General features: G+C 35.6%; 1 protein-coding gene across 1 annotated transcript; it reads right to left on the minus strand.

Annotated features, from left to right (window-relative positions):
- Positions 1-81: 81 nt before the first annotated feature.
- On the minus strand, positions 82-26,738 carry FAM133B (family with sequence similarity 133 member B). The gene is made up of 11 exons (XM_057730984.1): positions 26,621-26,738; positions 17,351-17,448; positions 15,497-15,575; positions 14,751-14,825; positions 14,582-14,614; positions 14,050-14,109; positions 13,492-13,584; positions 12,111-12,161; positions 7,557-7,649; positions 5,198-5,245; positions 82-1,688 (listed from the first exon to the last, which is right to left on the minus strand). The coding sequence occupies exons 1-11, from the start codon at positions 26,642-26,644 to the stop codon at positions 1,602-1,604; spliced, it is 741 nt and encodes a 246-aa protein (XP_057586967.1). The 5' UTR covers positions 26,645-26,738; the 3' UTR covers positions 82-1,601.
- Between the last annotated feature and the right edge of the window lie 758 nt (positions 26,739-27,496).

A 27,496-nucleotide genomic window follows, 5' to 3' on the forward strand; every position in this document is an offset into this window, starting at 1 on the left:
AGTAGTGTTCCTTAATCTTTGTAACTTGTTGCTTAATATTCACAACTTGTGACTCAAAGGGAGCTAATAAGAACACAGCTATTTTAAGTAAAATAGCTATTTATTCAGCTTCTTGTCATGCCAAAATGTTTTGTGCATATACCACTACAATTAGTACACCCGCTGTAACAGGCAAAATTGTACATCAAATTATATTTCGTGTTACCTGATTATATAAAAATGTAAAGTGAAAATGATTTATCAATTCTTTTTAACATTACTAGTAAACAATTCAGCAGGAGATATGAGGCACAAAATCTTAGTAAAATATGACACAGGAAAAGCAAATATGTAATTCTCACTTAAATTTAACTTGTCATAATCTTTTGTGAATATACAAAGACAAACCTTTAAAACATTGTATTTACTAAGATTCTGGCAATAGTTTTATGTAACAAGAGCTACAGCATACCAGGCCTGCCACTCAACTTATTTATGGTTAAGTCTCAGCTTCAATATGAAGCTGTTAAAAAAAAAAAAAAAAAAAAAATCAAAAACCTGCTTTTTACATGCTAAATATCTTGGCAAGTATGCTGTTAAACACAGTAAGGAATTTAGGATAGCAAGAATAAGGAGTTAATAAAAAGCTAAACATTATAGCCTAAACAAAACTCATACAAAAAATAAAAGAACTATCACTGGTCAGATAAAATTTTCCCGACTGGTTAAAACAGCAATATAAAACATGCATTTTAGAATCTTTAGCTATTAAGTTCAAAAAGTACCAGTGTCTATTTGAAATGATTCCTTTTCAAAGCCAAAGTGTAGTCAAAATTAGTTCAAATGTTATAACACATTCTAATGCTAAAAAACATTCAGTATTATTGAAGTGGAGGTAAATCCCAGAGCTTTTGGGGCACTCTCATGCTGCAAAAGGCTATTTCTCTGGTTCACTCAAAGTAGCATACAACAGAGTCCAAGGATGTCACTAAGCTCAGTAAAGGGCAAGACTACCATACCCAGCTCTGACTCTCCCGTGAAGCATGGCTACTGTGTCCACAAAAATAAGATGTATGAGGATAAAGGCACACTATTCTGCTAGCTAAAGTGATATCAAACCACACCCACACCCCCACCCCTAAAAGGTCCTTCCCCAGGTAAATAAAAGTATACAAGGGGAAAAAATTAAAATACACTTATCTACAGAGTAAGGATTTTTAAACATCAACGTAATCCCTACTTCAAAAAATGTTAACTAGAGTCATCTGGTCATCTCTGATTACATCTTAATGATGTATCCAGACTCAGTTTCTGTTGATTTATCATTAGAGACTTTGAGTCAAAAATATTAACTTTATTCCCAAATATCTTAACCACTAGTATGACTGCAGTGTACTATCTCCCAGAGTTAATAAGCACTGGAAGAGAAAAAAACAGATGTTCAAGCAGCAGGCAACAATTATGGCCCTTTCACACAGCGGCATCTGAGTGGCTACTGATAGTCCAGGAATAATTCTAAAAACAAGAAAATTCATGCATTTTAGTAAATATGTCATAATTTTCACAGTTGAAATTTCCTTTAGACATTGCACTTTATAAATGAATCCTGATTCTTCTTAATGTTATGGTGAGTCAGGACTTGAACTAGCAGCCTTCTTTTTCTTCTTCTTACTGTGTTTCTTATGCTTCTTTCTCTTTTTTGTTTTTTCCTGAAAAGATAGTTCCATGTTAGACATAGCTAAATGAAAATCTGCAAATTAAAAACAACAGCTTGAGTATGGTACTTCTAAGCTACTATGTAGTTATTTCAAACAATACAAACAAGTAAGCTACTCAAAACATTTCTCAAAAAGTCTCAATAATATTGTACAAGGACTAAGAGAGTGCTTGTCAATTTTCAAAAGATAAGGAAAACTCTTAAGTCAATAGCACATTAATATAGCTTCTAATAAAATTTCCTGTAGAAAATAAATTCAAATGAATTATGGTATCAATTGCTACACTTCATGTTATCTAATTTTTAAAAGTGAAATAACTGTAGTTACTGCAAAGGAACTGTCACACCGCAGCAAAACGCAATTATTTGTAAAATGATAGCTTTTAAGGAACAAATACATGAAAACCTGCTACTTTTTTTATTTTATACATTTATTTATTTATTTATTGGCTGCGTTGGGTCTTTGTTGCTGCATACGGGCTTTCTCTAGTTGTGGTAAGCAGGGGCTACTCTTCATTGTGGTGCACAGGCTCCTCATTTCGGTGGCTTCTCTTGTTGCAGAGCATAGGCTGTAGGTGCATGGGCTTCAGTAGTTGCAGCACACAGGCTCAACAGTTGTGGCTCACGGGCTCTAGAGCGCAGGCTCAATAGTTGTGGCATGTGGGCTTAGTTGCTCCATGGCATGTGGGATCTTCCTGGAGCAGGGATCAAACCCATGTCCCCTGCACTGGCAGGTGGATTCTTAACCACTGCACCACCGAGGAAGTCCCTTAAACCTGCTACTTTTAAGTAAAAAGGAACAGATATCATGTACTGCTTAGGCTGGTAGCACTACTTTATTACATTAACAACTAACTGGTACAAAATACTGATGTACAGTCAAAAAGTATATTTAGCTTAGGAAAACAGACACTTGATTTTTAGAGGAAAATGCCATTGAAGCCTAGTAAAAGTAGTCATATTGTGACTAGACAAAGGAAGCTAGAATTTTGCTGAACCCTGACTCTCCTGACTTTCTGATGTCAAAGAGAAGGCAGAACTTTCAGAAACAGATATGTGGAAATGTGGTATCAAATAATATACCAGTTGTTGATATTCAAAAGAAGAAAGTAAAAAGAAAAGGGAAGAGACACACAGGGTGGCAAAAGCAAAGCTTCCTCTCCATCTCCTTATCTATTAGAACTTCCCACCCCCCACCCTCTTTAAGGCCTCTAACACTTTGTGGCTCTAATAACTTTCATCGTTGTTTTCATTACAAGCCCATGTACGCAGGGACTTTTACAGGGTCCAAAATCTTATATTTGGGCTTTTAAAATTAAGTTTTGGGTATAGGTTACTTTTTCATAAAAGGGCAGTTGGCCACTCTGTTCTTAAAACACTGTTCTTGGGACTTCCCTGGTGGCGCAGTGGTTAAGACCCCAAGCTCCCAATGCACGGGGCCTGGGTTCGATCCTTGGTCAAGGAACTAGATCCCACATGCATGCTGCAGTTAAGAGTTTGCATCCTACAACTAAGGAGCTGGTGATCCACAACTAAGGAGCACACATGCTGCAACTAAGGAGCCACAACTAAGACCGGGTGCAACCAAATAAATGAAATATTTAAAAACAAACAAACCCCCCAAAACCCCCCACTGCTCTTCTTGACGTCCATGACACCTCACTCTACTGCTTTTCTTCTATCACAAAGACCTTGTTTCCTTTTCTGGTTCTTCTTCCTCTGCTCAACCTTTGTGGGCTTCCTTCCCTTCTTTTCCACACGCTCTCCCAGTAACATGCTTTAAATACCACTTAGAAACCAAATCTTTATATCCAGTCCTATGCTCTAAACTCAAGACTGCAAGTGCCTTATTACTAGCTCTACCATGCATATCTAAAATTACCATTAAAACTGCTTAATTTTTCTCTCCAAATCCTTTCTCAACCATCTTAGTAAATGGCACCACTAATTCATCATTTTGGTTAAGCCAAAACAATCTAAACTATCTTTGACTCTTCTCTTTGCTTTAACTCCACTCCACCCCTGAAGCAGCAAGCAAGTCCTCCCACATAAATCAAAAACATATCTCAAATCCATCATGCCAGTCCATCTCCATCACTACACTGTAATATAAACAACAGCATTCCTCATTTATATCCACTCATCACCTCTGCCAAAATATTTTTAAAATGTAAGGTTGATTTAGGTCACCTCTTTGCTTTGATTAAAACCCAGTGTGCTCTGTGATATGGCCTCTGCTTACTTCCCAACCTCATTATATGCTATTCCTCCTTACATACTACATATATGCCAAGCCTACATTTTTTTCAGTTCTTCAAACATATCAAGCTCACTCCCACCACAGATCCTGAAATCTTCTGTCTAGGATATTCTTCCTTTCATTTTCTAATGGTTGGCTCTTTTTTGTAAATCAGATTTCAGCTTAATTTAACGTCCTTAAAGAGGCTTTCTCTCCCTGAGTCAGCCTCTCATTTGTACTCTCTTATCTATCTTGTACTCTATTATAAACAGAATAGTGCCTGCATAGAGAAGCTTAATACATACATGCTGGCTGAATGCATGAAACAGTGAAGTATGCAAATACAAATCAGAATTACCCAAAATTAATTAAATCTATGTCTTAATAATCTGAACCGAAGATGAAAGCAATCTTCACCCAAATTATTTTCCCACTCAGGAAAAAAGTTTCTTAAATGTCTCCTTAGTCTTGAAGTATATAAAATGTTATTTCTGAGTCATACATTATCAGGTGGACTTTCTTATCAGGGAAGGACCCTCATTTTAAGAGCTAGACACATTCTGGGAAGGGGTAGTTACTCTCAAACCTACAAATGATGCTGTTCTCATTTTTCTTTTACTTCTCCCTAAGAAAATGCCTTCAAAGGCCACAGCCCATACTTATGTGAGTGCTCCTAAATTACTTTGCTGATATGATCTGCATTTCTCCTTGATAATTTGCTATACAATTTCTCTAGGTTGGTCTGCTTCTCATTCAATACCACTTCTACTCTGCTTATTCTCCTCTTCCTACTTCTCAACCTGCGTAATATAGCAGAGCTGTTTTTAGAAATGATCGAAAGAATCATCTTTATTGGTGAATCATTTATGTTGTCACATTCCTGCTTATTTTTCATAGCAGCTTGTGCTTCAAGAGCCTTTTTCTGCTATTTGGTAGATCTGGGAGTAACTGCTATTGAAAATGGAATCACCATACTTTACTCATATTTCCTATTAAAACTTAAGAAAGTCAAACAAAGGTTTAAGCTTACATTTCTAACAGTAAGATACTGAAATGGAAACAGAGACATTTGCTACCAGGATATGCCTCCTTTTTTCTGAGCCAATTTAACTTTTCTAACCCAGTAAGTGAAGCTGCTGAACAGCACACCTTCCCAATAAATATTTATTTAGTTCTAGTAAATGCAATCATGCTTTACCATGACTTATTTTATATTAAACAAAAACTGCTATACTGTTGTCATGTGAAAACATGATACTTGCTGTTGTTTTTTCCCGTTCTTCACTGCTTTTCTTCTTTTTTGCTCGTACCTACAAAGTTAAAATTTTTGTGGAGAACAGAAGATAAATATGTAACTTATACCCAAGGCATTTTTTTTTCATTCGCTAATATACCCTGCATCTTTAAAATTTTTATGTAAAAAAAATTTTTTATGACAATCAAATAACATTTCAAATGCCTTGTTGTACCTCAAACTTCTGTTATATTACAATGAGGATTCAATGAAAAACATTTAAAGGAAAGAAAATTAAAATTTTAAATCTCTAGAGATATATATTTTTTTCAGCACCTAAAAACAGCAGTGAGGTATAATAGATTAAAAACATGGGCTCTGAAATAAAAAAGACCTAGCTCTGAATTTTACCTCTGCTATGTATTACCCCTCAATTTCATCATCTTTGTAAAATGTAGGTAATATCCACTCTCAAGGGGGAGTGCCTGGAATATAGTAGGTGTTTCTCCTACCCATGGTGTTTAATAAATGGTAGCTTTATACATATAGTGTATTCAGTATCAATGAACTGATTAAAACCTTTTTAAGTAACAATTATTACCCCATTAATATTTTATTTCAATATTTTAAAGTGTGATACACTGGATTTACATTAAATTCAAAGTTGCTAAAGCTGATGTGTATTAATGTTAAATAAAAATGTAACATTTTATATTAAGACAAACATAATACAACACAATACTAAAGCACATAAATTACTGAAATACTGAATTGTTTAGATTATCTGCTAGATTACTATATGTTAAATACATGAAAATGTAACTAATGACTGCACAAATAAACTAAGACTAAAAGAATAGAACATATAAGCATTAGAAGATTATTAACTTTCAAAACGGGTGGTAGCTCTCTCTTGAGAGCACTTAGAAAATCAAATTATTGTTTCTGGTGGTTATTCTTGTCATCACAATGACTGAGGGGGTGGGGCCAAGCCAAGACAGAGAGTGCTGTTATGCAATGTCCAGGACAGCCCTGACGTAACTTTAGAATAGCCTGCTTGACATTCATATAATGGACCCAATTATAATATAAAAACTAAGTTTACTAAAATATGAACACAGAGTATTTTGTACTGGGTTTTAAGATACAGTCAGCCCTCTATATCCATAGGTTCAGCACCCATGGATTCAACCAACCACAGATCAAAAATACTTGGGGAAAAAAAAACTGCAGAATGTTTCAAAAAAGCAAAACTTGAATCTGCCATACGCCAGCAATTATTTATACAGCATTTACATTGTGTTAGGTATTATATGTACTCTAGAGATAATTTAAAGTGTACGGGAGGTTGTGCATAGGTTATATGCAAATACTATGTCATTTTATGTATAAGACTTGAGCACCTGTGAATTTTGGTATCCACAGGGGTCCTGGAACAAATTCCCTGCAGATATCGAAGGATGACAATACAGTGAATGTCCCAGAAGAGCAATATCATATAAACAGAAGGAAGACTGTATTTTGTTTCATTAAGAGCTTTACTGGGAATTATCCACCATTTTGGAAAATGTCCTTGGTGGCAATGTTATTGTACGGCTTGTGAAGAGCATAGGTCAACATACCTGTTACAGCCTGAATTTTGTTACAGCTTATTATTTTATGTCTTCTAGTGTTACTAGGCTCAAGTACTTATGTAATGAAATATAATCTTATAAAATTATATATTCTTTTCTTGTATTCATTTTTATTTCTTTATAAAAATCTGTACAGGTAGGCTGTATTAGCTACAATTTTCACTAAAGGAGTATTACAAAACATTGCTACAAACAAGGAAATCAAGCCCAAGCAGAGAAATACTCAAAGATGATAACTTACAAACCTAAAATTAACTAAGAATGGACTCTAATTCCAAAATCTAAGACAGGGATATCAGAGTTGAAAAGGACTGTATAGATTACCTAATCCTACTCTCTCATTTTATGGATAGGAAAACGGAGGTCCTGTCAACATTTCTGCTCCACCTTATCACCTTTCTACTCCCTAAAGAGTAGTGCCAAACAAAAACAAGGAAATGCTGGGTTTTAATACGATACATGTTATACAGTATCTTTCATGTCATCAAAGTGGCAGTAAAATTAAAAGAAAATGTTAGAAGAATAAAAATAAAGGATCTCAGATTGGAAAAATATCTGGGAATATGATTATCAAAATAAAAGCCATATTACTATCTTCTATAAAAATACAAAACTTATTCTGAAATGACCTTTCTTTTATATATTAGAAAAATGAGTAAATCAAGTACTTATGAAAATTTTTTTTTACTTATTTATTAAACCAAGTAACTAAATGTTTTAAAGTAAAGAAAATGGATTTGATTATATACTTACCTCCTCAGTATAATCTGATTCTGAAAGGGACTCAGATGATAAAGGTTTATCTTCGGGATACATTTTTCTTTTTTTGCTGAGTCCTTTAATATCCTATGAAAAATAAATACATGTATGTTGAATCAGATATAATACTATGCCACACGAATTTTATGTTTTTAAGTTCTATTTAAAAATTCTCCCAACTGTCACAAAAATTTTCCATTTTCATTTTAGAAATGTCTAAAATTGGTGACATTTATCAGGAATCAGTTTCTAATTCCAATAAAGCAATACTTTTACTAAACAACTTGAAAAGAAATAACTACACATCCATTTAGATGTAATATCCTCCTTATTTTAATTATACACGATAAAGTTTTAAAGAGTTAAGGAAAACATTGTATAAGATATGGGTCCTTTGTAGTCTAACTCTTTGTTTCTACACAGAGTTGGAACAGACAGGCCTAGTGCTACAGAAGAGAAAATCAATGGGTAATTATTTGTGATGACCTAAAAAGATCTCTGCACAGTAGCTCCTTTAATGCATTTGAAGTGTTAAAATCACATTTAAAAAAACACAGCTTAATCTCTAAGTATTTAATGATGAGGAAATGTGTAACTCTGGGGAAGAAGAGGAGAGTAAGACTGGGAGGATTACTCAGGGACTTAAATACATATTTTAAGAAATAAAACATTCTGAAAACATTTGAAGCAAATATGACAAAATGTTAAGATTTATTAAAGCTGCATAGTGGATATGCTGGTTGTCATTTTTCCTATATACTTTATCTGTATGTATGAAGTAGTTGATAACAACAAAAACAAAACCACACAAAAGAAAAAATGCTCACCACCTAATCTTACACAGAAAAAAATGACGTAAAACTTTTTATATAGCATGAGCCCAGTTTTGAAGATACAAACAAAGAAGAAAACATATTAACAGTGACAATACATGTGTTAGATTATAGGTGCTTTGTTTCTCCAGACAGCTTTTTTATTTTGGTGGAAATTATAAATGTTCATTGTAAGGAAATTCACCCAAATCCCACTACAGGGATTTTGGGAAACATCTCTCTATGTGTGAATGTACAATTTTACATAAATACTTGTTTGGAACCCACTCTTCTCACCCAATAGTATTTTTCCATGCCAACTACACCATCGTTTCTGGCCGCCTTTGACATTCACTGAAAGTATACACCACTAAAAGTAGACACCACAATTTACTTAACCCAAGTCCTTCCGGAAGGCAGGCATATGGGCTCTTTGCTATTAAAAACAAAGTTGAAATAGAGTAAAGGGTATGTGAGGGCAAAATATTTACATAACAATAACAACTAAATCAAAGAACAAAGTAGTCTTCATCCAAATCATTTTCTCACTCTCCCACAACTCTCAAAATTGTTTCTTACTTCAATCATTTATGAATCACACTTCACCAAAAAGGCTCTTCATCAGGTGCTTTTATCAGTTATATCAATCTCAGACTATTAGAATATAGTTCATATTTAAGAATTGCCTAACCATGTATTTTACCTATTTTTATGTGAGTATTCTCTTTCCCTTAATTACTGAAGATCAAGTTTTTGTCTTATGTATTCCTAGTAGTTTTTCTTGGTCTGTTCATTATATTTAAACTTTGTTCATAGCTTATTTTTTATAATCTATGTCTTTCTGCTATTCAGAATTTGAATTATGTGGTCAAAAGTTCCCGAGTTTTGAGGTAAAGGCCTTTCCCATCCCAATGTTATATTCACTCATGTCTTTCTCTAGTTGCATTTTCATACATTTAAAATTTCCACTCACCTGGAATTTACTGGGCCTTAGGGAGTGTTCAACTTTGTATTTTCCAAATGGCTAGTCATTTTGGCCCAGGAAATGCCATTCCTATCATACATTAAATCCCACAAATACTTACAAATTTTTACCTGGACTCTACAGTGTTTCACTGTTTTTTCTATTCCTGGATCATACCACATTGTTTTAATCAAAGCATATGAAAAATGTTTTAACTTCTAGTAGGGCAAGTCATACCCAGAAACATTCATTAAATTTTCACATCTCTGAATAGATTTGTATAGTTTTCTTCAAATAAATCCTGCTCACTTCTTTAAGATTTTCCTATATATTTTTTGTTACTATTATAAATGAAATATTTTCTTCTATTATATTTTCTAATTAGGTATTGCACTGCTTAGCACTTTTGGAACAATTTAAAATAAAAAAGGAGCTAAAAATAATGATTGACACATATAACTGAAAATTAAAACCATACGAGATTACAATAGACACCCGAAATAAGATTAAGAAAAGCCATCGACCAAAAGATGCTTAACTACATGTCTGAAAGATCAGCATCCAAGTATATAACTCTTACTAATCAGAAAGATTAATAACAAGCAGAAAAATGGGCAAAGAGTATGAACAGGCAATTTACAGAAAATGAAATCTGAATGGCTAATAAACAAATATAGGGGCCCAAACATCTCTACACATTGAACTGGCAAAAAGGGGGGTCTCACAGTGTGACAAGTATGTATGAAGAACAAGGGTACTGTCATACATTACTAGTAGGATTGCAAATTAATAACAAGCACTTTGGTGGCCAAAATGTAGACAAGTGAAATGTATATACATTCTAAGACCTAGAAATTATAGTCCCAGGTATACCTTAGAAAATTAATGACAACTTAAGGAAAAGGAGAAATGGATAACACAGCCATTGCAGCAGTGTTTGCATTACTGAAGAATGAAAATAACCTAGATATCCACAAACAGGAGAATGGAGATACAAATTGTGGTCAGCTAAAATAATGGAATATTATAAGCAAAAGAAACAAACTTGAGAGTGTCAACGCTGAGAGAAAGAAACAAGTTTCAGAGGAAATATGATGATACCATTTTGAAAATACAAAATACTCTAAGCTATTTGTGAACACATACTTATGTTAATAAAAGTGTATAAATGTGGATGGGAAGGAGGCACAGTAATTTCAGAAACAGCTGTCTCTAAGGAAGGAGAGAGTGCCTGGGACTTTTTTCCCCCAATAAAACAAGACCTGAAGAAAATATGGCAAGATTTAAACCATCTGTTAATTCTTGTTGGTATGCATATGGGTTATTTGCCTATTATATGTGTATATTATTCTATACTTTGTATATTTTGAAGTACTTCAAAATCACAGAGCATTGTCTTAGTATTTCACGTTTGTAGATTGCCAGTTTTTAGTTTTACAATTTTTTTAAAACATGAAAGTAACCAATTATTCTTATTTTATACTAGTTCTGAAAATCAGGAATTTCTTTTGAAATTATATCACACCCTATTGGCAACTATTAAAATAATCACATGGTTTCTTTCCTTTGAATAGTTAACATAGCAAGTTATATTAATAAATTTCTTATCCTTGAATCCTTGGAATGAAACCAACTTTGTCAATATGGTTTCTTTTTTTCGTGTGTTAATGGATTTTTATTTGCAAACTGATTTAAAAAAAAACACAAAAAACATTTCTAGGTATATACCCAAGAGAAATGAAAATGTACATCCATACAGAAACATGCATATTTATATTTAAAGCAGCATTATTCATATTCATATATTCATAAAGCACAAACAACTCAAATGTCCATCAATGAATGAATGGCTAAACAAACTGCGGTATATACATACAATGGAATATTACATGCATTCATAAAAAGGAATGAAGTACTGATACATGCTATAACTCGAATGAACCTAAAAAACATTATACTAAGTGAAAGAAGCCAGTCACAGCAGGTCACATATAGTATGACAGCTTTTATATGATATATCCAGAACACACAAATCTATGAAGACATAAAGCAGATTAGAGGCTATCACGGGATGGGAGGGGAGGGAGAAGGAAACTGATTAATGAGTATGGGTTGTTTTTAATGGAATGATGAAAGTTTTGAAACTAGAGAGGTGATAAATGCCCAACACTGTACATATACTAAATACCACCAAATTGTAATTTAAAGATGGTTAATAGCGTATGTGAATTTCACCTCAATTTTTAAGAAATGATATAAAAAGACTGAATAAAATACAGTGACACTGGTCTTTAATTTCCTTTTATTAGTAATTGCTTTATTTAGGCTTTTATTCTCAATAATCAGAAAGTTTTAAAAATATAAATCAGAAACTTAGGGATAAATTTAACATTAGGTATAGATAAGCTATAAATGAAGAAAAAACATCTACTTATAGCAGGAAAAAGAAATTTTTAAAAATTTATCTATGGTACATTCAATCTGAAACAGAAGTCCATGTTCTTTCATTAAAAGGACCTTTGTTAAAATGACTTGAGGAAACAAAGGAAATGTTTAAAATCTTCGTTATTTTGAATTTTAATCTGAGATAATACATTAATCTATACAAATTTAAATTCTCTGCAGGAATACTCTTCTGATCTTTTACCTTCAATAATGAACCCAACAAGCAAAAGAAATCTTTTAAGTCAAAAAGGGGAATGCTTTATTAATTTCTTGAAGCAATTCTTGAAGTAAATGAAGTGTCTTAAGGCAATGTAAACTATAAATTACCTTTTCTTTCTCAGTTGCATCCTTTGGCTTCTTTTTCTTTTTTAAACTATCCTAAAGAAATAAAAAAAAAATATATATATATATCAATTTTAAAGATGAAAGATACAGCATTATCATACAAGGAACAAAAATGCCGAAAAGGTGTTTTACTCTATGATTGAAAAAAGTTTACTTCCAGAATTGCATTCTGAAAATACAGGAGAAATACAGGTTGTATATATATGTGTTTATAAGGAAATGAGACTTTTTCATTTATCTAGCTGTATATTGAATCTCTGTACACCTAAAACAACAGCTGTTATCTGTATAACCACATGGTTTATTTTAAAATAAGACTTTATGCTATTGCTTATTTTCACCTGTAGTGATCATATACACTGGAGTTCTAATTCACACTATGCTCACATATCAACCTGATTTCCCTACTCTTCCTTATAAAATGGGGAGGCAAGAATTTCTACTTTTGAATCCCCCAGTGCTAGCTGTTAACCTCTCTGCGCCTTCCTTATCCATAAAGTGGGATATACAAAAAACTACTTCATAGGGTTGTTAAGAGGACTGAGTTAACAAGTCAAATGCTTAGAACTAGGCCCAATACATAGTAGCAATTCAATGTTAGCTGTCATCAGTAGCATCAGACTAGCTCTTCTGCTTTAAAAAAAAAAACCAACATCTACTGAATACTTTCTAGATGCCAGGCATATTATCAGAAGAAATCTCAGTAGGGCAAGTAGATACCTGCCATAAAATCATGTATCAATAGTTGCTTTGGGACCCCAGGACAGTGCTCATCAAATTGTGGCCCATGGACAACACTGCATCAGAATCATAGAGACCATTTGTTAAAAATGTAGACTTCTGATCCTAATCAGACTCACTAAATCAGACTCTGGAGATAGGACCCAGGAATCTACATTTTTATTATAACCTGCATGTATTTCCCACGACCATTAATGTGAGAGTTAACTGTATCTGACAATTCTGGATAGTACAGAACAGATTTTGGTACAGTAAAAAGGGCACTAGATCAGATATTAGAAGATAGATTCAGCTTCCAATTCTAATACTATCTGTATGAATTTAAGTAAGATGTTTTTTTATCTGCACTACAAATTCTTTATAAAGATGGGAAAAATAAAGTCTGCCATGCTTTATCATAAAGCTGTCATAAAAATGTTGAGCCATGGAGACCTATATGTGAAAGTATTTAGAGAACAATTAAATGCCCTATATACAATATTATCAAGTACATCAATTAAGTGGCACACAGCATCAAAGTACAAAAACAGTATCACATTTCTAAATTGAGAGCAACTTAAGAAGAACTAAAATATAATTAAATGTCTGCTATCCAAAATATCATTCACTGAAATGATTTTACCTTACTGTCTGATTCAGTTTCTGACATGGAACTTGCAGAAGATTTATGTGAACGACTCTTCTTTTTCTTTTTCCTTTTTCCTTGTCTCTTATCCTACATAAAACATTTTAGAAATATTTGCTTTCTGTTTCAAAAATATAATCGTTTCACTTTACTAACATCAAAACTTTATCAATGAACAAAACTTAATGAAATGACCAGTTTGTAAATATGTTTTATTTAATAATTTATATTTAAAATGTAACTTACATCACTTTGTTTTATTAAAAAACATTGTGATTTGAGCCACATGTAATTCTTAGCTAAAATAGAATTTCTGATTTTTAAATCCATTTCTTCTACTAATATTTTTAAATGAACAAGACAAATTTAGGAATCTAAAAATACATTCACCAATATTTACATATCTGGTTATTTATTCCTATCAGTGCTCTCAGTTATGGATAATTAATCAAAAACTGGAAGTAAACATTTCTAACAGATGTTTCATATGGGTTTCCACTTGTCATTAAAGATATCAAAGATATTATTTCATGAATCATTACAGGCAAACATTACCTCATCTTCAGAATCTGAAGAACTGCTGGAAGAATCAGAGCTTGATGAAGAAGATGAATACTTGACCAAGCACAGAACAATTAAAGCTTGTGAGATGCAGGAATTTTTTTCTTTTACTAAGTCTCTCAAATACTTAACGAAATCAATCTAGTGTCTGAGAAACAGATGCCATATTCATGACTTAAATACTAAAATGTGAAATCACTCACACACACACACACACACACACACACACACACACACACACACACACAGTGGGGGGGGGGCGCGCATGCACAACAAAGTAACAACAGATGTTGCAAAAGTAGCCAATTTTCCCTTTTTTAATACTAATGAAGGAGTTAATAGGTTATGAGGAGGTTGGCACCTTTCTTTTATTATCACTAATAAAACAAAACCACCCATAACCACCCAAAGGACCTCCAGGCTCCTCAACTTTTCTAGAGTTAGCATACATGTTATATCAATTATTCTTACTTTTTTGTAGGCTCTTGAGTATCACATTTTAAAAAAATTGAAAACTTTTGCTCACCCTACCAGATTTCCTCTTTTCTTTTTTCTTTCTCTAAAAGCAAACAAATACAAGTACAAATCCAAATAAGGTAGTGTTTTCAAATGTGTCTATTAGTAGTAGTACACAGCATTATTATGAAAACCCAACTCTGAGATTAAGAATAGCAATAAACTAAAAATGGCATTACCTGTCTTTTTTTGGATGAGCTCTCACTTCCACTTAATAATTTCTCCCTGTGTTTTTCTAGTTCTTTCTTCCAGTTCTGCAGAAGAGTTATAAACACATCAGAGGCTATCTATCCCCTTCTAATATATCTAAATATACTGATACAGCCACTATTTCTTTCCATCCTCTACTGCCTCGCTCCCATATCTCAGCCTCTAATTACAGTCAAGATACTACAGGTGCCAGAATCCTTTACTCTGTCACCAAAAATATCCTCCTTTCAAAGAGGATATTATGAGGTGGGAGTTCTTCATTGTATACTGAAAGAAGGAGTAGGTATTATTACTGAGGATGAGAACTTTTCTCATTTTAACAAAGGTGGTTAGATTCTCTTTCCAGACAGTTAAAGCTGAATTAATCTATACTGTGGCCGAAATACCACATATATGCTTATAATCAAAACAAGCAAACATCACCATGGAAATTCCAGGGTAAGATGGGGACCTGGGGACAAGGGGAGAGAAGGGAAGAACCTAACATTTAGAAAATTTAATATGATTTAGATTACTATAAGATGGCTTTTCTCTATTTTTTTAAAGAAATCAAACATTTATATACAAGCTATGTTCAATATAACAACAACACTTCTAAAATACAGAGCCCCCCCAACCTAAAGAGCTAGGCCCAAACTCTTGGTTTATTAAAAAATGATTTCATTTTTTTTATTATAAAGAAAAAGATTTTTTTTTAAAGGCACAATTTACAAACCTCATTCATTTTTTCTTCAAATTCAGCCAATGCCTTGGAGCCTTTCTTTTTCTTTTCTAGCTGTTCTTTCACTTCTTCCCTTAAAAAAATAGAATGTACAAGTAAGTTTTCAAGCAATTCAAATTAGAGACAGGTGCTTATAAACAAGGCAACAAAAATTTCATAAATAAAATTTTAATATCCTAATAAATCTCCATCCCAGTTCCAGTGTTGCTACATTTAAAAATTTCTTTGTTCACATCCTTGTAAATCAATTATCATAATAAAGCCTATCAGATAACACTAGTCGCTTCTCTTCTAAGCATGGATTATAAGAACTAATACACCAAACATTGGAGCACTTCCATACGACACTGTTTTAAATACAACTTCCTTTAATCCTCACAACAATCCTGTGAGAAAAGGTAGTATTACTACCCCCATTTTAGAGATAAAGAAGCTGAAGCTTGAGGAAGGTAAGAAATCTGCCTAAGGTCCCAAAGCTAGGAGTTTCACCGTTAGGGTGAGTGAAAGTCTATATGACTGAACCATTATAGTCTATCACTAAATCACCCATTTTATAATGTACCTGCTTACAAGAAAGAGTAGCCCTGGCTGCATCTGGGAATTTAGATTTTGGTACCACCACCTGATAAGAGTGGCTTACTGTGCCTGTCTATGCAAATAATATAGTTTATATGAACACTTGCATTTCTTCTGGAAGTCTGGAATTTTGGCACCTGATAGGCAGAGGCTGATCAGTAACGAATGAAAAAGCTGGACATACTGAATCACACTGACTGGCAACTTCTCATATGTTTTATCACAGCTCATTGTTAAGGGAATTAAATGTATCCTGCATGACTCTACAGAAGCAGCAGTGAAAGCCTGTGCCCAGTCTTCCCTGGACTTCACCCCATGCATCTTTTTCCTTTACTGACTATGACTGGTACCCTTTCACTATAATAAATCTTGCCCACGAGTACAACTACCTGTGAGTCCTTGTAGCAATTACCCAACCTGAGGGTTGTCTTGGGGACTTCTAACCACACACGTAATCCACTAGCTTAGGCACTTCTCCTTTAAAATTCACCCCTTCTCCCCAGTTTGAAAGATAAAATATACTTTGTTTTGGGATAATTTATTTTCTGGTATGCTGCAACAATAAACAACAGCACTCAAGAACATTCTAAAAGGCAGACACAGCTTATTTCCTATTTAACTCAAAGGAAGGATTCCCTGTTGTATGTAAGTACACCTTTCAACTATAGTTGCCCAGCTCTCAGGAACCCTTAGAAGGAGTCCAAAGCTAACAACACTGAAGCTTGTCTTATGTTACCTCAGGAATATGGGTATTTAATAATAAGACCTACTAAAAAATAATAATGTAAGTGCTAAGATGCTATATTTATGAAAAATCAGAGCCACTCAACAAAGGAAAAACAAACAATTTAAAACAAAACTTTTACAATGGGAAATCCTAACTCACTGAAAAGCCAGCAGATAAAACTAGAAACAAGGCCTAGCACCATCTTTCTCAACACCCGGTTACACCTTGAGGAAGGGCGAAATTATTCATACTTACCATTTAAATTGCTTAGAACACCGGAAGGTTAAGGTCTCTTTTAAGAGATAGAGATGTGCTTGGTATAAAAGATTCTCTGGCAGTGCTTTAGCTATATTGGATGGTGGGTTCTCAAATGTTTGCTTTACATTCATGCATATGTTTTATACATTCAAAACAAAGCACATATCAAACACCACTTCAAAAAAACTATGTATCTAACAACTGCATGGCAATCAATAAAAGTTGTAATAGTAACATTTAAAAAATTTATGAAAATATAATATATAGGTAAATTGTTTCACAAATACCAGGTAGGCCTTGGTCGATTCAGATAATCTTGGATCGTTGGACCTGAAGACTGGATTGGACCCCTAGATCTGGCCATTGCTATTGGGTTCATATAGGCCTTAAGGAAAAAACAAAAATTAACTCCATTAAAATAATCACTGAAAACGCAAAAGTTCATTCGCTTATTCATAAAAAGCAATCTTCATTATAAATGCATACTATGTCTAACTAAGCATGAACAATCCGATTAACCAACGTTTCATTGCAAAAAGTAGATTTAATGCTTTATTAAGCCTCAGAAGTTTGGGAGATGAGCAATACTGCTATTTCACAGAAAATGTGCTTTTTACCAGAGATTTGATGAAAATAATAACGATACCTCTCTAAGACAGCTTTATAGTGCTCTCTCCTAAATCCCAATAAAGCTCTGAGGGTAATATTACCAGGTTCAATGGTAAATGAAGAATCTTGATTCCAAAGAAGTTAAAGAAGACCTAACTCTAAATTCATTGCTTATTCTACTGTATCTTCTATCTCAGGAAATACAGAGCCATGCTGACAACATCTTATATACAAATTGTTACAATCAAAAATTAAATTATGCAAGGCAACAAAGGAAAAATTAAACAACACTTCATCAAAATTAAAAACATCTTTGCATCAAAGAACACCATCAAAAGAGTGAAAAGACAATCCACAAAATGGAAGAAAATATTTGCAAATCATATATTTGACAAGCATTAATAACCAGAACGCATAAAGAAATCCTACAACGTAACAACAAAAACCCCAAACAACCCAATTCAAAAATGTGCAGAGGACTTAAGACATTTCTCCAAAGATATACAAATGTCCAATATGCACATGAAAAGATGTTCAATGTCACTAGCCATTAGAGAAATGCAAAGCAAAACAAGGAGATGCCACCTCACACCTGTTAGAATGGCTACTATCAAAACCAGAAAATAACAAGTGTTGTCAAGGATGTGAAGAAATTGGAACTGTTAAGCACTGCAGGTGACAATAAAAAATGGTGCAGCTGTTTTGGAAAAGTTTGATGATTCCTCAAAAAGCTAAACATAGAATTGCCATATGATCCAGAAACTCCACTTCTAAGTAGGACCGAAAAGAATTGAAAGCAGGGTCTCAAACAGATATGTGTACACCTGTGTTCACAGGAGCATTATTCACAACAGCCAAAAGGTGGAAACAACCCAAATGTCCACCTATGGATGAATGGATAAACAAAACGTGATATATACGTACAATGGAATATTATTCAGCCTTAGAAAAGGGGTGAAATTCTGATTCTTGCTACAACACAGATGAACCTTGGAACCATACTAAGTGAAATAAGGCCGACACTAAAGGACAAATATTGTATGATTCAACTTATTTGGGGTACCTCCAATAAGTAAATTCATAAAGACAAAATAGAGTTTACCAAGGGCTGGGAGTTATTGTGTAATGCGTACAGAGCTTCTTGTATGAGATTATGAAAAATTTCTGGAAACCGATAGTGCTGAAAGTTGTACAACACTGTGAATGCACTTAACGTCATTGAACTACAAACTTAAAATGGTGAACTTTGTTACATATATTTTTGTACAGTAAAAAAAAGCCACAGGAATATTATGCTCTGTATACTACACTCCCTATAGCTGTAAAACACATTTTTAGACACTTTCCCCAAAAACATACTGAGACAAAATAAGTCAGAATATTTCTTTGTTAATGACAGTGTCTAGCAAAGAGGTATTGTTTTATTAAATAGAATTCACTTTAGAACAGATACAAAATCTGGTCTTTATTTCAGTCTCAACCTCTTGATCCTATGATTCAGCTTTCCAAATTTAATTCGAGTCAACAAACATTTATAAAAACTCTTCTTCTTTATAAACAAAAAGAATTTTGGTTGAAAATGACTATTACCAAGATTGATTTTAAGGCCTTAAACCTAATACTTAACATTCTAAAATAAGTGAAACGACACAATACATCTGTTGTATTTTATTTAACAAAATCTTTAAAAATGACAAAATTTCCCATCTTCACAACAAATATAAGTTATATATTTCTAGACTACTCTGGCAGAGTAAACAATATAAAACCACTATATACAACACATACCAAGAACTATTTCTATTCAATTGGATACTGTCTACTTACTTGAGATGAAAAAGTTAAACCTTTAATATAATTTTCTTACAGGCAGGAATGAACGTTAGGGCTCCTAAGGTAAGAGATGTTGACAGAATCAGGGCTACATGTGGATATCAAACGCAATATTTAAGACCGAGGCATAAAGTCATATTTTTTATATCAAATGTTATGCCCTCACACATTTCATTCAACTGTCTCTACTGAGAATTTCAATCAGTTCATGTGGAAATGACAACCAACAGAGGCCAAAATAGAGCAGTTGCTGGCCCAATCAACGACACTGCCAACCTTAATAACCAAAAGCAAGTACAATGTGCAAGCTAAGATCATCACTTAAAAAACTGCAGTATAATATCTATCACCTCATTTCTTTAGAATCGTCATAATTTTAGCAGTACCTAATAGTAAAATATTTTAAGTTTAAAACTGTAAAAACTGTTTATTTTCAAAGTTGTAAATGTATACAAGGATGTTAAAACTGTATCACTAAAATAGGAAAAACTGAAAATACCAAATAGCCATCAATTTGAGATTTATTAAAAATGTTATATTCCCAAAATGAAATACTAGGTAGCCATTAAAAAGAACAAGGTAGATCTATAGTTAACTAACATGGAAAGATGTCCAAGATTTCTCAGGTGAAAAGCAAAAGCAAGGGACTTCCCTGGTGGCGCACTGGTTAAGAATCTGCCTGCTAATGCAGGGGACGTGGGTTCGATCCTTGGTGCAAGAAGATCCCACATTCCACAGAGCAACTAAGCCCGTGTGCCACAACTACTGAACCTGCACTCTAGAGCTTGTGAGCCACAACTCTTGAGCCTGTGAGCCACAACTACTGAAGCCTGCACACCTAGAGCCCGTGCTCTGCAACAAGAGAAGCAACCGAAATGGGAAGCCCACACACTACAATGAAGAGTAGCCCCCGCTCACCCATGTGCATCAGAGACCCAACACAGCAAATAAATAAATAAATTTATTAAAAAAAAATATTTCATGAGTTTTAATGTCTACTGTGAAACTGCATCCACAAAGTACATACCAACTTGTCTTACTGCTTACTTTTCTGAGGACTATAAAATAGTAAAGCAGTATATTCACATGCTAGGACTATTAATTATAGGCAAGTTACAGTACAGTTACATGAGCTATCATTGAGTATGTAATAAGGCTTAATTAATCAAGCTTTTGACCATAAACACTATCCTCAGTCTGCTTAAGTACACTCTAAATATCTCCATTACTTATTTCAATTATAAGAGTAATATTTATGAAGTGCATCTTACAAGCTCCTTGCAAAAGTCTGTGCTCATAATCATTAAACAACAGTGCTCCTTTTTTACTATGCACAACAAAAAGGTTTTAAAAACAAAAAAAGTAACTACTTCACAAAGGTAAAAGCTCTTTCATTTATTATGCATGTGTGAAAAACAATGTTTCTAACATTGGGGGGTGGGTGGTTGGGCATCAATCAAAATAAAGAAATCGTGCAATTTCTTAAAATTTCTATGACTTAATCACCTTAAATACTATGACCTTTTAAATCAAACACTCATATGTAACTAGAATTGTCTGTGGCTCCAAACTGCTGGATGAGTTTGGGTAACAGAAAACAACTTGCTTTTGAAACTCAGGATGGCAAATTGAGCTCAAGAGAATATATATGTGGGCAGCTAGGAAAAGAGCAACACAGTGAAACTGCTAAGGAGGAAATGTGCAGAACTTTATTTGTTACTCTGTTTACCTATTTTTATCTAGAGGATATATTTGTTTTAGTAACAGAAAAGAACACGAAGGAACCTTCCGGAAAACAATGGGCACAAAGGGTGGCCATCACGAATTTAAGAGCCCTTTACAAACCTCAATAATTAAAATGTTCAGTGAAAGAAAGAAAAAAGAAAAAAGGTGTTCAAGAACGTACAATACCAAGATTGAACCCTAATGTAAACTAAAGACTTCAGGTGAAAATGATGTGTCATGGTAGGCTCATTAACTGTAACAAATGTACAGCTCAAGTGTGGGAATTGCAAGTAGGGGAGGCTATGGGCAGGCAGTCTATGGGAACTCTGTATTTTCTGCTCAATTTTGCCTTGAGACCAAAACAGCTCTAAAAGTAAAGCTTATTTTTAAGAAAACTTCAACCTGAAATTTACGGCATTTTAAAAAAGCAATTCTGTTATCTCTAAAACCATGTTTATCAACAATGCAAAAAAAAAAGCCATTATTTTCAGAGGCAAATGTTCATTTTATTAAAACCAAGAGTTATGATGTATTGAACTAAGTTATCAGATGATCCAAGGTTTTTTTTTTTTTTTTTGGTCCCAGTTTAAATATTTGCATCTCCTCCACTACAATGAGGAGACTGAATTAGACCACCTGTGTCTTCCACCTCTTAAATTTCCTGTTTTCCTTTCCACAACCTTTCAAGTGCATATAAAATGTTACCAGGTTAACAAAATTGATAAACCATTCGCCAGACTCATCAAGAAAAAAAGGGAGAAGATGCAAATCAACAGAATTAGAAATGAAAACGGAGAAGTAACAACGGACACCTCAGAAATACAAAACATCATGAGAGACTACTACAAGCAACTATATGCCAATAAATTGGATAACCTGGAAGAAATGGATACATTCTTAGAAAAATACAATCTTCCAAGACTGAACCAGGAAGAAATAGAAACCATGAACAGACCAATCACAAATACGGAAATTGAGGCAGTGATTAAAAATCTCCCAGCAAACAAAAGCCCAGGACAAGATGGATTCACGGGTGAATTCTATCAAACAATTCGCGAAGAGCTAACACCTATCCTTCTCAAACTCTTCCAAAATATCGCAGAAGGCGGAACACTCCCAAACTCATTCTACGAGGCCACCATCACCCTGATACCAAAACCAGGCAAAGAGGTCACAAAAAAAGAAAATTACAGACCAATATCACTGATGAATATAGATGCAAAAATCCTCAACAAAATACTAGCTAACAGACTCCAACAGCACATTAAAAGAATCATACACCATGATCAAGTGGGGTTTATCCCTGGGATGCAAGGATTCTTCAATATACGCAAATCAATCAACGTGATACATCATATCAACAAATTGAAGGATAAAAACCATATGATCATCTCAATAGATGCAGAAAAAGCTTTTGACAAAGTTCAACATCAATTTATGATAAAAGCTCTTCAGAAAATGGGCACAGAAGGAAATTACCTCAACATAATAAAAGCCATATATGAGAAACCAAAAGCCAACATCATTCTAAATGGGGAAAAACTGAAAGAATTCCCTCTAAGAACAGGAACAAGACAAGGATGTCCACTCTCATCATTATTATTCAATATAGTTTTGGAAGTTTTAGCCACAGCAATCAGAGAAGAAAAAAAAATAAAAGGAATCCAAATTGGAAAAGAAGTAAAATTGTCACTCTTTGCAGATGACATGATATTATATATAGAAAACCCTAAAGACTCTACCAGAAAACTGCTAGCACTCATTGATGAGTTTAGTAAAGTAGCAGGATACAAAATTAATGCACAGAAATCTCTTGCATTCCTATACACTAACAACGGAAGAGCAGAAAGAGAAATTAAGGAAACTCTCCCATTCACCATTGCAACCAAAAGAATCAAATACCTAGGAATAAACCTGCCTAAGGAGGCAAAAGATCTGTATGCAGAAAACTTTAAGACACTGATGAAAGAAATCAAAGACGACACAAACAGATGGAGGGACATACCATGTTCCTGGATTGGAAGAATCAACATCGTGAAAATGTCTGTACTACCCAAAGCAATTTACAGATTCAATGCAATCCCGATCAAATTACCAATGGCATTTTCACAGAACTAGAGCAAGAAATCTTACGATTTGTATGGAAACACAAAAGACCCCGAACAGCCAAAGCAATCTTGAGAAGGAAAAATGGAGTTGGTGGAATCAGGCTTCCTGACTTCAAACTATACTACAAGGCCATAGTGATCAAGACAGTATGGTACTGGCACAAAAACAGAAAGGAAGATCAATGGAATAGAATAGAGACCTCAGAAGTAAGCCCAAACACATATGGGCACCTTATCTTTGACAAAGGAGGCACGAATATACAATGGAAAAAAGACAGCCTCTTCAATAAGTGGTGCTGGGAAAACTGGACAGCTACATGTAAAAGAATGAAATTAGAACACTTCCTAACACCATACATAAAAATCAACTCCAAATGGATTAAAGACCTACATGTAAGGCCAGACACTAGGAAAACATAGGCAGAACACTCTATGACATCCATCAAAGCAAGATTCTTTTTGACCCACCTCCTAGAATCATGGAAATCAAATCAAGAATAAACAAATGGGACCTCATGAAACTTAAAAGCTTTTGCACAGCGAAAGAAACCATAAACAAGACTAGAAGGCACCCCTCAGAGTGGGAAAAAATAGTTGCCTATGAAACAACGGACAAAGGATTAACCTCCAAAATATACAAGCAGCTCATGAAGCTTAATACCAAAAAAGCAAATAACCCAATCCACAAATGGGCAGAAGACCTAAATAGACATTTCTCCAAAGAAGACATACAGATGGCCAACAAACACATGAAAAGATGCTCAACATCACTAATCATTAGAGAAATGCAAGTCAAAGCCACAATGAGGTATCACCTCCCACTGATCAGAATGGCCATCATCACAAAATCTGCAAACAACAAATGTTGGAGAAGGTGTGGAGAAAAGGGAACTCTCCTGCACTGTTGGTGGGAATGTAAGTTGGTACAGCCACTATGGAAAACAATTTGGAGGTTCCTTAAAAAACTACACATAGAACTACCATATGATCCAGTAATCCCACTCCTGGGCATATACCCAAAGAAAACCATAATCCCAAAGGAAAAATGTACCATAATGTTTATTGCAGCACTATTTACAATAGCCAGGACATGGAAGCAACCGAAATGCCCATCAACAAATGAATGGATAAAGAAGATGTGGCATATATATACAATGGAATATTACTCAGCTATAAAAAGGAATGAGATGGAGCTATATGTAATGAGGTGGATAGACCTACAGTCTGTCATACAGAGTGAAGTAAGTCAGAAAGAGAAAGACAAATATTGTACGCTAACTCACATATACGGAATCTAAAAATGGTACTGATGAACTCAGTGACAAGAACAAGGACGCAGGTGCAGAGAATGGACTGGAGAACTCGAGGTTTGGGAGGGGGGGCGGTGAAGGGGAAGCTGAGAGGAAGCGAGAGAGTAACACAGACATATATATACTACCAACTGTAAAATAGCCAGTGGGAAATTGTTGTATAACAAAGGGAGTTCAACTGGAGGATGGAAGATGCCTTAGAGGACTGGGACGGGGAGGGTGGGGGGGACTCGAGGGAGGGAGGGAATACCGGGATATGTGTATAAAAACAGATGACTGAACTTGGTGTACCCCCCCCAAAATAAATAAATAAATAAAATTTAAAAAAAAATGTTACCAGTAGCACCACCTGCCAAGACAAGATACTAATTAGTAAGTAGAGCTCGGAGTTATCAAAATGCTTTAGTAAATGTAACTAATTTGAAAAACTTTTCAAATGCTTTAAAAGAATGTGTAAAGCAACACCTTTTGCCAGTAAAACAAAACATCTTAGGCCTCTGCATGAAAATGGTATCCAAGGTCCGGTAATTTCTAAACATCGAAGGCCTAAGATCATTAAAGAGCCTAAACACTCTTAACACCTTAAGCCTAAGGATGCTCCAGGAGAACACCATTTCAACTTTATGAGAATCAGAATACCACAAGGTCCGACCATTGTGGTTTCTAAACATCTCTGATTATGAACAGTGTATAAAATTAAAACAAACGTTTTGAAGACAGGAAATATTTCATAAAAGTAAAGCTCTTTTAGCACCTTGCCCCGCCCCCCACCCCCAAAGGAAAAAAATAAGTTAATTTTTAAAAAGCTAGCTCATTAAATTTAGTACATTAGCTTCAACTACACTTATTTTTTTCATTTTGCTGCTCAGTGGTTTAAAACTCTATCACAGCCAAGCCTAGGAACTGTAAGGCTGCAACCTAAGCTTACTGCTAATCCCTTATGTTTACGGCCCATGCAATCTTATTCATAACTTGGGTTTTCCAAACCAAGCTAGTAGCCACCTAAAATGCCTTCTTCCCATCTCCGCCTGTCAAAACGCCCTCAGAACCTCGAATTTCTTACTCACAGATATTTCTTACTCTTTCTGCCATTAGTTACTCCCGTATCTCTTTTATCCCATTTACAAGATTAATAACTTTCATGCCAGGCACTCGCCCGGCCATCTTGCCTTTTGCAGTCTCAACTATTCTGCAAAGTTAGGGGCAACATCGATCCCCTTTTACAGATGAAGAAACGGAGGCTCAAAAAAGAAAATCAACTTATCCTAGGTCACCCAACTCCTGGGGCACCAAAAGTGACATTCCAGTCTGCGCCTGACTCCAGAGTCAACTATTACCAGGCCATTCCTTCCTTCACAGGGCCTACTAGGTGCCAGGTAGTGCTGGACACTGGGGCGCGAAGCCCAAACATTTGGATCCTGGTTCTCAAATGGGAGCCCGCCCGCCGCTAGAGCTCGGCGCCCTGCAGGCCCCCGCGTGCAGGGGCCACGTCTAAGGCCTCCGTCCCACCTGGGTGAGCACGAAAGGAGCGCAGAGGTAGAGTGGGCGATCCTGGTCGGCGTGGGGCGGGGGGGGAGGGGCAAGTCCCGGCGCCTCCACGGGCCTCAGACTTTGGAGTTATTTACAGGAGGGAAGAGGGGACCCTGCGGCCCTAGAAACTGGGCACTGTTGGCCCGAGTGCGGGAAGGAAGGATGCCAGAGAGCACTGCCAGAGGGTGTGGCAGGGCTGACGGGGTGTAGAGAAAAGAGGGGCTACGGACAAGAAAAAAAGAGAGTGGGGGGCCCGAAGGCGCCAACTCCGTGCGCGGCGCACGCGCGTCTGGGGCCGGCGCGGGTAGAGGCAGCTGGGTCTCCTGGCTCGAGGTCCGAGCGCCGCCGCTGACTCTCAGGCCTAGCGGGGAAGAGAGAGGGGTCCTGCTCCACTGCCGCCGGGCCCTGCGTCGCCCCATTACTTTCCCCAGCGGGTACTCACCACCCTATTGTCCCGCTTCCCCATGGTGCCAGACTGAGCGCTCAGTCAGCCGCGGAGGGAGACCAGGCCAGAACGGCTACCAAGGCTGACCCGCCGCAGGTCTTTCGGCCAACTCCCCACCCTGTCTAGAGAGCGGCTCCGCGCGGACACGGCGGCCGCGCCCGGCCACAGCGCCACCTACCGCCTCGGAGGAGAGGCAGGCGCCCGCGATCCCCCGTGGTTCCCAGGGTTCGCCTGGGGATTCCTGTTCTTTCCGCCCCCCCCACCCCCACCCCAGTACAGCAGCCTCGCCCAGGAAGCTCACTTCCGTCTGGTCTTGGATTGTTGTGTTTTTTTCCATTTCTGATGCGCTGAAATCCTCATTCTAGAGGATACAATGATTATTCCAACGCTTTTTGTGTGCCCTAGTATAGTTCAAATGCTAGGTGAGGACCAGGACAGACGTGGTCCCTCAGAGTCCATCAGGTGGTGTGGAGAAGACAGTGCTGACATAGATGTTGCTAAAGAAATTGCTCTTTAAGTTAAATTCCATTCATCCATCACTCATGCATTCATTTCACACTGATTTCTGAATATCTACTTGGTGTAATTCACTCGGTGACTGGAAGCTGGATATGGAGCAGGACACAAAGATAAGATTAAGACACAAGTGCCACCTTCAGAGGGCCTGTTTATAACCTGGTAGGGGAGACAGATACACACAGGGTCAACTTCACTGCATGGCATGTAGTAATAATGTCAGTACAATACTAAAACTTCAAGAGAGACGGTCTGGGCTTCAGAGAGGTGTCTATATTTATTTAGAATTAATAGATCTGGATAAAGCTGGATCCATCTCAGCACAATTTCATTAGAAAATAATTGAAAATCAATTTG

Source organism: Hippopotamus amphibius, chromosome 4 (assembly GCF_030028045.1).
Source record: "Hippopotamus amphibius kiboko isolate mHipAmp2 chromosome 4, mHipAmp2.hap2, whole genome shotgun sequence".
NCBI classification, from domain to species: domain Eukaryota; kingdom Metazoa; phylum Chordata; class Mammalia; order Artiodactyla; family Hippopotamidae; genus Hippopotamus; species Hippopotamus amphibius.